This window comes from Mus musculus, chromosome 6 (genome assembly GCF_000001635.26).
Source record: "Mus musculus strain C57BL/6J chromosome 6, GRCm38.p6 C57BL/6J".
In the NCBI taxonomy this organism is placed as follows: Eukaryota; Metazoa; Chordata; class Mammalia; order Rodentia; family Muridae; genus Mus; species Mus musculus.
Window position 1 is genome coordinate 58,881,762 of NC_000072.6, and position 12,095 is coordinate 58,893,856.

A 12,095-nucleotide genomic window follows, 5' to 3' on the forward strand; every position below is an offset into this window, starting at 1 on the left:
AGAGCCTCCTGGTCAGCATATCTAGGAAGTATTGATTTCATATTTAAGAAAGGATGTTTCTGATTCTTCAGCTCTGAACTTTACTTATCTATGGTTCCTGTTTCATATAGTTTGAAAAATGAATTTATGCCATAGGTACAACTCTGTTGCAGGCAGAGACCTTGAAGTTCATTGTTACCATAGAACCTTAAGTTTGTGAGACCCATTTCTGGGAAATGGATAACCCAGGATAAGCAGCCTTATAAGATGTGATCAATTCAATACTTACATTCAAAATATTTTGATATATTAGTATGAAAGTAAACTACACTGACCTGCATTATGTGTGCACTGACCTGCATTATATGTTCTAGACTTGGTCCCATGGACTGGAATTGTCTCTGGTGTTTCTCAGTGTAGAGAAATGTTCTAAAATCCCTCAAGGAATATAGCTCTAAAGTATCAATAGGATGAACTGTAATTATTATTGCTATTGTACGACTTCATTTAAATATGCATAAACACAAAAGGAAGTATAGTTCTTATTCATATAATATACATAAACCAAACTAAATAAGAAAACATTATGGTCAGCCAAATGCTGAGTTTCAACAGCTCAGAGTGGTGAGCTAGTGTGTCCCTGGAAGCGAATGTTCCAGCATTCTAGAGAAGGACTTTCAGCCACCAGGCGCAGGCTTCATTCTCCCACAGGCCTTCTAGAATGATTCAGCGCTTTTTCTCCCTCTGCTGTTAGATCTTATTCACGGAGCAAGCTAGTATTAGTATCCTTAGTAACTGCAGCATCTACCAAGCAACAATTTCTTTTTCTTTTCTCAGTGTTCTCACACAGTTGAATGTTTATAACCCGCCCACGCAGTCATTAACAGATAAGTGTAAATTGTGTGATTACACACAGGTAAGAAGAGATCTTTCAGAATGTTTTTATTTTGTTCAGAGAATCATTTTGAGAACACAGAACATTCTAGGAGACATTAAAGCAACAGCAGCGTAGCCCACTCAGGTCTCTTAGCATGAATTTTGCTCATTGTTTTCTTTTCAAGATGATCTTAATTGCTCATTTTTGTGTTTCTGTTAAAGATATTTACTACATAATGTCATGAGCACAGCGTGCTAGAAACATAGATGGATATGTTTGTGTCTTACTGCAGTATCAGTTTATTAAAAAACAGTGAATTCACATTTACTAGTTATTTTCCACATTGCTGTGACTATAAGCCTGAAAAAAAAAAAGCAATTTAAAGAGGTTCAGAGGGATGCAGTCGCTCATGGGGGATGAGGCATAGCAACGGGAGCAGCCGAATTCATGGTATCTTTCAGGAGTTTAGTCACTCAGATAGCTCTCTTTCTCTCCCTCCTCTCTCCCCTATCCCATCCCATCCCTTCCCTCCCCTCCCCTACCCCTGCCCTCCCCTCTCCTCCCCTCCACCCCTACCTTCTCTGAGTAAGAGGATCATAAGCATGCATCACCATGCTCAGTCTATATAGTGCTGGGAATCAAACTGAAGGTTTTATATGTGTAAGGCATGCACTCCACTAACTGTTCTACCCCCTTAATCTGGCATTCTCTTTATTCTGGCCAGGAACCCAGCCCATAGGATGATGTTTCACACTTCCCTGGTGATTAATTTCCCCTTTTAACACCCTTACCAATATATCCAAAATGCTTTTCAGAAGATTATAAATTGACCATATGAGCTAGCTATCACAATAGCTGGCCATTAGAAAATTACAAGCTCTTTTGTGCTAGTCTTAATTATTAGTCTTACCTGTGAAACCCTAGGTTATATTTCACACAGTATACACACAGGTTACACCTTGTCTACAGAAGAGTTCAAGAAGCCGGAGTTCAGAGGCCATGTGAAAAGCAGCTGCTCCCAGGGCTGCTGAGTCCAGAGGGACTGCTATTGGAGGCCAGCAGAACTGAGCCATAGGATCAAAATTGAGAGATAGCATCGAGTTTATCTGCAGGGCTATAGATTCATCAATGTGAGATACAGGATTTGGTTCAGATAGATGTACTAGTACATAGACAAATGGATAGAGGGTTGGATGGACAGGTAACAAGTCAAATGGACCATGTTGGCTGAGCTGAAGCCCCAGGGACACCTGGTGTCTGCTGCCTGTCAGTCAGTCCCTTGAAATGTTCACAGGCTGCTCAGTGACTGGACCCTTTTACTACCTTATAGTTAAATATCCTTCTTTCTGTGGGGTCCAGGCAAGTATGGTGCCCTTTAGTTGGTTTGTGGTGTCTCTTGGGCCTGGTTTTCTACATATGGGTTTAATTCCACCATGTGCTTGTGTTCATAGTCTGTATTGATAAGTGCCATCTACTTACAGTCTACACCCCATGGTCAGTGCTGGACAGGTATGGCATGGTTTTGCAGACATGTTGCATTGTCACTGTTGTCCTGCCTGTGTTTACAACACTCAGCGTGGAGCCAGCTGGTGTTGTGTAATAGGGCATAACCTGAAAGCCACTGTTGCTCACCATTTGGAGGAATTTAATGAAGTATACTGCCTGATATAAACAAATAACATTTTGGGGGGGTGGGAGGGAGTTCTCCTCACTTTCCTGAAATAAAACTGTACTGTATTTGTTACAAACATTTCATTGTGGATGAACTTGTTTTCTATGACTCTTCTCAAATTTAGAATCATTCCCAATTTGTAGAGAAGCTTTTAAGGGCAAAATACTTCAGTCTAATGCATTTATTATTGTTTGGTTCCTCTAAGCATGTATGCAGGAGACCGATAAAGTGTTACTTGCATTCCAGATTCAGCAGCCCTAATCTAGAATCCAAGTGTTATCTTCACAATTGCTCTGTAGCCCAGGCTGGCCCTCAGCTGGCAGTTCTCCCACCTCAGCCTCACAGCTGCTAGGTCATAGGCATGTGCCACGCAGCCTAGTGGAATTAGATTTCCTATAAAGAGAACTCAATCCTGTGAAGTATGAAAATGGCCCTTAAAAGTCTTTTACTTCTTTAAGAAATTGTTTTTGCTATTTTTTTCTGTCTTTACCCATCAAAGCATGTTTTCTTTCCTCATTAAAACATTGTCATCTATTGAAATGTATTAAGAATAACCAGATAATGTAAAAAGATTTGCTATGTATATTTTATATTTGGGGAGGGGTAAAATTACGCTTTTTATAATTCAAGTAATAATTGTCTTTTCTGTTCTTTACACAGAAGGCTAGACCCTCTATCATGCAGGTAAATAATGCCTTTTGCCTGTATGTATGTATGTATTTCCAGTGTTCTTTCTCTTTAGATACTGTAATAACACTAACGATGTGTTTTCTTGTAGGATGCTGTAACCCTTTGTTCCTATCCTTTCATCTTTGATGCCCAAGCTAAGACCAAGATGCTGCAGACTGATGCCGAGTTACAGATGCAGGTGGCTTGTTCAGAATTGCCCTCTCCTTTTACCATTCTTTTCATTGTCCACCTTCCAGAGTGAAGTTTTATTATGACATTAAAGAGTCATATTTTTTAATAATGCCGTTATTTTATTTTTTGAGAAATGCTCAAATTGTAGTCTAGGCTTCTTTTGGAAAAATTCTGTTTAGAAATGGATCATATTGTCACACACACACATAATTTTATATATATGTAAATTGTGTGTGGTGTGTGGTGTGTGTGTGTGTGTGTGTGTGTGATTATACTTTGTTCTTTGCCTTTCCATTATCCTCTATCTCCCTCTGAGACACACTCTTACTGGTCTGCTTCTCCCAGGAAAGACCTCTCCCTCCTTTCACCTTTTCTTCTGTTACTCTCTTGCCCCAGTTAGGCCTCTTCTACTCTCTAAGTTCCCCTCTTCCTTCCATGTAAATGTTTACAGTTAAACATAGATTGTGCATATGAAAGCAGGATGTGTTTTCCTCCTGAGGTTGCTTAGCATGCCCCTCCAGACATTTTCCTGCAAATGTCACATTTTCATGCAGTCCCATCCATGAGTTATTTCTTGTGAAAGCCCTTGGCTAGGTCTCTATCTGGAAGTATTTTTTAATTTACCTTTTCCTCTCGTATCTTCCAAGTCTTACGTGGAGGCCTCTTCGATCTATTTTGGGGTGATTTTTTTACAGGGATGAGAGATTCAGGTCTAGATTTTTTTCTTTGCTTTTTCTTTCTTTTTCTATTCATGTGAATATCCAGTTTTTCCAGTATCATCTGTTAAAGAGGCTGTCTTTTTCTAATGTGTGTCATCTTTGTCAAAGGTGAGGAGTCTGTAGCTTTGTGGGTTTACCTTTATAATCTGAATTTTTTCTCTTTATTTTTCTACATAAAATATATCAAATAATACTGTTACAGGAGTGTTTAGTATGTCAATTGTACTGCTATACAGAAAATAAAGTGATTTTTAAAAATACAAGTTTTGATGGAGATTGTATTGAATCTCTAGCTTGCTTTTGGCAGATGGTTGCTCTGCTGTATCAGGCTTGTCTTTCAGTCTTCTGTGGCAGGTTTTCATTTTTTTAACCCCATGTTCTTACACATTCCATGGTCAAGGTCTTTTGTACCTCCTGGTTGAGTTTCATTCCAGGCTAGTTTTGACTTCACTCTGTAGTCAAGGTTACTTTGGAGTCTTGGCCTTTCTCCAGGGCCCTGTTGCTAAGATTACAGGTGTGTACCACCATACCAGCTTCAGTAATTTTATGTTCAGTGTACATTCATGTAGATTTGGAGTGATGAGTATTTTCTGTTTCTTCCAGGTAGCAAACACTTGAGGCTTTGTGGACCCTATGACTCTATTAAGAACCATTTAACTCTTTTGTAGACAGTAGCCTCAGAAAAAGAAAAAGCTTAAAAAAGAAAAACAGTTAGAATGTCAAAACACCCCAAAATTAGAGCAAATTTGTAGATATGTATATTAAAGCTCGAACTTCATGTATTTTATTACATTGTAAATATAATGCCCAACCTTTTGAAATAATAGAAAACCATTATTAGTTCAATAGTTAAGCCAAATCAGGTCTCAGGCTACCGGAAGGGGTGGGGGAGTACATTTTGCTGAGTTGATGCAAGGGGTATAATTAAAGGGTGGTCCTTAATGAATCAAAAATGATTGGTTTAATGGTTTGATTTATTATGCATTTTATTATAAAACATAATATATTTTGTTTGAATGTATACAGAGACATTAGTGCATTAGAAATCCAGATCTACCAAGCCCTGCTATTAATGAGCATGTCTTCATGTGTCTTTCTGTCTCTCTATTTCTGTCTTTCTCTGTTTTTTTTTCTCTATCTATATTTATATCTGCTTTCATATGGATATATAGCTTTGATGCTGTTAAGGTCCAGGTTTTCTGCTGAAGTGGACACTTTCCACACTGACTGTTTTGAGAATCGTGTTTTCATGTCTTCTGCCATGATTCTTCAAGTGTCTTGTTATTTTAGTCTTAGTGAATTGAAATCACTTTACTTGGCCTAATTATTTAGATCATATAGCTCATAAATTATTTAAGCTAACCTTCTTGAGTCCATATTAGAAAGATTTAGGTAGCCTGTAAATTTAATAGTTAAAGCTTTGGAGAAAAGGCAAAGTGGAAATGAAGTCAGCCATTTCTGGTGCTTCTCATTCTGGTAGAGCACACTCCTCAGACTGTGTGCTGTGCTCAGAAGATTGCTCTGTTGTTCTATTGTAGGTGGCAGTCAATGGAGCCAACCTGCAGAATGTCTTCATGCTTCTTACCCTGGAGCCTCTGCTGGCCAGAAGCCCCTTCCTGGTCCTCCATGTCCGTAGGAACCACCTTGTTGGAGATGCCCTGAGAGAGCTGAGCATTCACTCTGACATTGACTTGAAGAAGCCTCTCAAAGTGAGCCCCTTCCCTGAATTCCTTCAGTACCTTATAAGCATATGGCAGCAAGCAGAGCTCTTACTAAGATATGGAGGGCAGCCATATCTTATCTTGCCATATATCATACAAGATCATATCATCATTGATTTCTTTTCTTTCCTTTTTTCTTCTCTTCTTGTCTTTTTTTTTTTCCACAAGAATCTAATCACCTCCTTTTGTGCAGTCACCAGAAAGAGCATCTCATTGTAATATCAGATTAAATGCTGTTGGGTGGTGGAGTAACACCTGGCCTCTGCTTCTGCTTCCTGTAGTGCCCCTGCCCTAGACTATCAAAACCAGTCATGTAAGGTGTAAGGTTTTGACAAAATACAACAACTAAGCTCTCAGCTAGGAAGATGAGAAAGTAAATGAGAAATGGCGAGGTGGAAAAGTGGGAAGTCATCTTGAAAGCTGTTGGCCTAGTAACAGCTTGTAGTTAGTAATAAGGTATCTCTTCCCATAGACTGTGCATTAGTGCATATGACTGCATACTATGCTCCAGGCTGTATGGTATCCTGAGGAAGAGTTAATGGATTTCTTGAAGTCGTTTAAAATTAAATGACTTCTATCTTAGAACCATAGTCCACAACAGATTAAATTGATCTGTTCAGCAATTCACATTATTTCTATTTCCAAAATCTTCTAATAAGGACACATATACACAACTCTAATCCTAGCTAATCAGAAGGTGAGAATAGGAGAATGTAGGTTCACAGCCATTCTGGACAACGTGGATAGATTTTTGTTTTTTTGTTTTTTCGGAATAAAGCGTTTGAGGTATAGCTCAGTGTGAGAACACTCGCTTCTCCTGTGTGTGACTCCTGTTCAGCTAATAGTACCTTACAAAAAAGACATTTTTCAAAGACACTACTAATCTTACTGGTCTATCTGGTTGTTCTCCCTAGAACTTCTGAGTTTTATAACACACAGCCACTGTTTTCAGTTACTCAGACAGGCCTCCTGCTTTGTCACATAGTTGAGTCTTTCTCTGAAGTATTCATTTTGTTTTCCTGTTTCAAGGTAATCTTTGATGGGGAAGAAGGAGTAGATGCTGGTGGTGTTACGAAGGAGTTCTTTCTTTTGCTATTAAAAGAACTTTTGAATCCCATTTATGGGATGTTTACCTACTATCAAGATTCAAATCTCTTGTGGTTTTCAGATACAGTAAGTTCATAATGTCACAATTAAGTGCACCATTTGTACTGAACTTTCTACTTGTTGTGAGACTAGTCCTTGGCTTTCTATCATTGCAAAATTAACTATTAAAATGCCTAACATGTCCAGCCTTCAGGCTTAAACTACTTTTTGAGACTTATGGTGGGTTTGGTCAGCCATGAGCCCCAGTGTCATTTCTAGTGGTGAGATCCAGGGAATAGTATACATGAAGGTTAAAAAGATGTGTGATAAGTTAGTTTTAGTTGCTGGAGAGATGGATAAGTGGGTAAAACCACTGGCTGCTCTTACACAGGACCCAAGTTTGATTCCCAGCATCTGCATGGTAGTGTGTCACAGATATCTGTAATGCCCAATTCTAGGGGATGTTCTCTGCTGCCTCCTCAGGCATCAGGCGTACCTGTATCCACATGTAGGCAAAAGAGCCATACACATAACAAAGTAATGCTATATTACTTTAGCTCTTCCCATTCTCTATCATAGCTCAGGATCAAGATGAGAAAAGTGTACACATAGAATTCCACATGTATGAACAGTGGAGACAGACTGGCTTCATCAGCCCAGGGACTAGAGCAATAAGTTTTATCCAAAAGGCCAGGAAAATGCTTTCATTGAACACATATAAAAAAGAGAAAAGAAATTAGTATTCTAATGTGTTGGATGTCAGTAGTTACATATTTGTTCTTTTAATAGTAGTTTGTGTCTGAATATGTACACATAGACTTGTACTTTTCTTTTTTATTAAAGAATTCAATAGTAGAACTCAGTTTTAAAAGGCATGCTAGGATTGGGTTGTTGATCTGTGGTAGAACATTTACCATGCATGCATAAGTATGGTTATGCTTCTGGGTTAGAGCTCTAGCATTTGAGGGGCTCTTATTTTATCCAAGCTGTAATTTAGGGGCTCCTGGAGTTTTCTCCTTAGATATTTATTAAATTATAATTCAATAATAAAGATTTACTACTATTCACATTTCATGTGCTTTGTAGCCAGTGGCTATGGTAAGGCATGGCGCAGAATACAGCCATTCTGTCATCACAGAGCAGTTGCTGAACCATTCTGCTGAGAGAATAGGAAGCTGTTTCTTTATCATCAGGAGAGTCACGGGTGCTTGACTGGGTCTGCATTGCATCTGTTACCACTAATGAACTATGGCCAGGGAGGTTTCTCTGCTTCAGTATAAATGTAAACAGGGCTTTATTCTAATATACTGAAATATCTTGAATAGATGGTAGAGTATTTCAGAGTTTTCAAACCCTACTTCTTTCTAATACGTTCTCATGTACCCCAAAAGTGTTTTGTAGAGCACAACTGGTTTCACTTGATTGGCATAACCTGTGGATTAGCTATCTACAACTCCACTGTGGTTGACCTCCACTTCCCGTTGGCTCTCTACAAGAAGTTACTGAATGTAAAGCCCAGCTTGGAAGATTTGAAGGAACTGTCACCAACTGAAGGAAGGTAAAGAGCTAAGAGTTAGGCTGATGGTGTGGCGACCTGCCCACCTTGCTCTAGCACTGGAGCTAAGATGGAAAACAACATATGTGCAAGTCTGGGTGCATTCCAACCCTGTAGATCACACAGCATTGTGTAAAGCGTTGCCTGTGTCACTGTGTAGACAAGTGAGGAAATTAAAAGAGAGGCCTGGGCCTGTAGAGATAGTTGGCTTAGTGGTTAAGGGCATTGTTTGCTTTTTCAAGACCTGGATTTGGTCCCCAGAAACCACATAGTGATTCACAACCATCTATAACTCTGGTTACAGGGGATCCAATGCCCTCATCTGGTTTGCACAGGCGTCAAGCATGCACAGACAAACATGCAGGAAAAACACCCACATACATAAAATGATAAACTTTTAAATAGAGCTGGGGGGACCATAGTAGCTCCTCAGGAATATACAATAATTTCCACTTTCATTATTTTGCACCCCCAAAAACCCCAAAACCAAAACCAAACCAAACGAAACCAAAACAAAACAAAAAACAAAGCAAGGAAACCAAGTCTTGTGTGGCAGAGATAAGAGTGGGGAGATTATCGAAATGAGAGACTTTGAAAAATTTATTGATAAAGTGATAGGTAATTTATATACCATACAACTGACTCATGTAAAGAGTATTTAGAATATACTTAGTGTATTTAGAGTTGTGTGACCATCACCCTAGTCAGTTCTAGAATATTTCCCTTACCTGGAAAGCAGCCTTGGCCCTTTGCTCTGTTACCCTGGTCTGCATATCATGAGTCCTAGGTAAACTCCAGTCTGCCTTCTGCCTCTGTCAGTCTGCCTGTACTAGTGTGTGTGTGTGTTTGTTTGTTTGTTTGTTTGTTTGAGGTTCCATTGTGTAGCCCTGGTTAGCCTGCAACTAACTATGCAGACCAAGCTGCCCTCAAACTCACAGTCTTTGCCTCCTGAATGACTAATTATGTGTGCTATCATGCCTAGCTACTCTGGATACTTTTCTAAAATGGAATCTTAAGTGTTGTTCAGTTTGTCTATGTCATTTGGTCTGTTTTCCAGATTCGTCCTGTTATAGCATGAATCAGTGTTTCATTTTTCAGACTGGCCGATAACATGCCGTGGCACACCATTCTGTGGACTACCATTACCATTGTATGATAGCCCACTCCTTTGTACACATACATCATATTTTGTTTCTCTATTCTTCGGTTGATGGACACTTGGAACATTTCTGCTTTGGAACTACTGTGAACAGTGTTGCTGAAAACACTTATATACAAGTTTTTGTGTGGGCATAAACTTTTGTTACTTTGATGTATGCCTAGCAATGGAATTACTGATTCATATACTGATTCCATATTTAGCTTTTAGAGAAGCTGTCAGAATGTTTTTCAAAGTAGTCAAGCCATGTTTTTATGCTACTGTCATTTTTTTGCTTCTTAAGAGCCCCCTTTTTCTTGAGTCTCTGTGTTGATTTTGGGCAGCAAACACACACACAGCTGACTTCGGAGGGAGGGAGCGGCTTCTTTTTATGGGGAAAGGTGCTGGTTTAAGTTGGAACAGGGGCTGGCAGTGTAGTTAAGTGGCCCTATGCTTGTCTAGCATCCCAGGGTCTCAGAGGTTTCAGCGCAGCACCATAAAGCCGTAAACCTACCTGCCACAGTAGTGAACATCTGTAGTCCCAGGGTGCAGGAGGCGAAGGCAAGAGAACCAGGAGCTTAAAACTGACTTCCATTTCACAACTACTTCAAAGCAATACTTTATCTCAGAAAATAGGGTATTCACAGAGCTTGCGGATATAGGCTAGGTTTAGCCCCTAATGCCAGAAAAACAACAAAAACCAAACCAAACCAAACCAAACCAAAAAACCCATTACTTAGAGGTGAAAGGAGAAGTTTCTAAGATACCTTTGAGAAATGAGACTGCCATACTTACATAGGATACCAAGAACTCAGGAAGAGTGGGGTGGGAGCATCAAGAAACTTAAAATATGAAAAGAAAAAAAGCGGACGAGACAGAGGCTGGATTTATTTTGAGGTATGGCTTTGGCTGGCCACCTGGTGACAGACTCAGGTTCTGTGGAAGGAACTTTTCCTTCAGGTGGCTCGTTGGCTCGATTTCTCTGCTGTCCTCCCTAGCTTTCTCTGTAGTCCTCCCTAGCTGCTGATTTGTCCCATCATTTTGACACTACCTCACAAGGCTTTTGCCTAATCTGTGGGGAGGGGCAGAAGGGAGTAGGGCACAGCAGGTATGGCATGCAGAGCTTGCCTGATCACTTCCGAGGCAAGGCTGGCATGGGGCATTTTAAGTTGTTTTCTTCAGAAGCCTGGCATGTTAATGATTTGACCCAGCAAGAGAAGAGCTGGGAGAACTGCCATGATGTAGCCTCTCAGTAGGAAAGAGATTTCCTTTGTATACATATGTATTTATAAAAGGTAAAATTTCCCAAGTTCCTAGCTCTTTGGGTGACTGTATTTGGTCGCGATCCAGTGTAATGATGGATTGTCCTTTCAAAGGCTTTTTGGGCTGTTCTTCATTTCCAACGGCCACACTTCCAGAGCTGCTGCTCACAACTAACAAGCAGGTGCTGCCTGACTCTACAGTGCCTTTTTTTGATGTATTCATTTGTGAATAATGTTTGTGTGGATCTTAGCTATGGAACCTTACAACTGTGGTTTATGCATTTGAGTGTTGATGCTTTTGAAAGCCTCTATTATTAGCCCATTTTGTGTTTGAAGTGGTTTCATAAATACAGTCTTGTGTTATGTTTCTCAAATCCTCCTTCAAGAGTGAAAGCAACTGCTTTCAGTGACTTTTTTGTTTGTTTGTTTCTTTGTTTGCAGGGGGTTGTTTCGTTCCTTATCATTTTTAGGGCTGTGTATTGAACCAGGAACTGTCATGTGCTGATTGAGCCACACCCACCACTCCTAAAAAATTATCAAAATTAGTTTTACTGGAATTGTATTTGGAATATTGGATGCTCGGGCTTTTAGAGAGCACAGAGTCTGACGTTTGAGGGGTTCAGTATTTGGAATTGTGGTTTAGGCGATTAGCTCCTCGCCCACCCTTAAGATTCCTGTCTGGATGAGATGACTGTATGGATAGCATTTCTTTCGTTGTGATATGAAGTCATGAAGAACTTTCTGGGCTTCCAGTTTCAGAGGGCTAGGAGTTCGTCATTAACAGGAAAGCACCACAGAAGTCGGTAGACGGTGGCAGGAACAGCCGGGAGCATATCTCTCAACCCTCAATCCGGAAACAGACAGAGCAGACTGGAAATGAGAGTGGTTTTGAGACTTCAAAGCTCCCCTAGTGACACTTCCTCCAGCAAGGACACACCTTCTAAACCTACCCAAACAGAGCCACCAAGTGAGGACCAAGTATTCAAATACAGGAGCCTATGAGAGTCAGTCTAATTTATACCACCATAGTGACTTTGTGACCTTTGTTTGTTTGTTTGTTTAATGGTATTAGGATAATTCTCAAAGTAATGCCACTCTATGGGGCCCTTAGAGTACCCTGTTTGTATGTATATATGTATACACTAAGCAAGGCTAAGGAGGAGCAAACTCAAGTGTGTCTGGCAAATCCATCTTGATTTCATGGTCAGTGTAGGACTGTGTGTCA

The 12,095-nt window shown here is 40.0% G+C and overlaps 1 protein-coding gene across 11 annotated transcripts in view; it reads left to right on the top strand.

Moving 5' to 3' along the window:
* Herc3 (hect domain and RLD 3) overlaps positions 1 to 12,095 on the top strand; it is an 88,944-nt gene that overhangs the window by 50,307 nt on the left and 26,542 nt on the right. For 10 of the 11 annotated variants that reach the window (XR_377495.3, XM_006506696.3, XM_030255634.1 and 7 more), the window contains 5 exons: positions 3,189 to 3,212; positions 3,307 to 3,396; positions 5,647 to 5,817; positions 6,859 to 7,002; positions 8,307 to 8,473. Coding sequence is in view for 10 of the 11 variants with exons in the window: in XM_006506696.3 (XP_006506759.1) it covers positions 3,189 to 3,212; positions 3,307 to 3,396; positions 5,647 to 5,817; positions 6,859 to 7,002; positions 8,307 to 8,473 (596 nt within the window). In the remaining variant the exon portion in view is untranslated. Of the gene's footprint in view, positions 1 to 816; positions 2,548 to 3,188; positions 3,213 to 3,306; positions 3,397 to 5,646; positions 5,818 to 6,858; positions 7,003 to 8,306; positions 8,474 to 12,095 lie in introns of those variants that run through there. The other variant, XM_006506701.4, reaches the window with a different exon arrangement.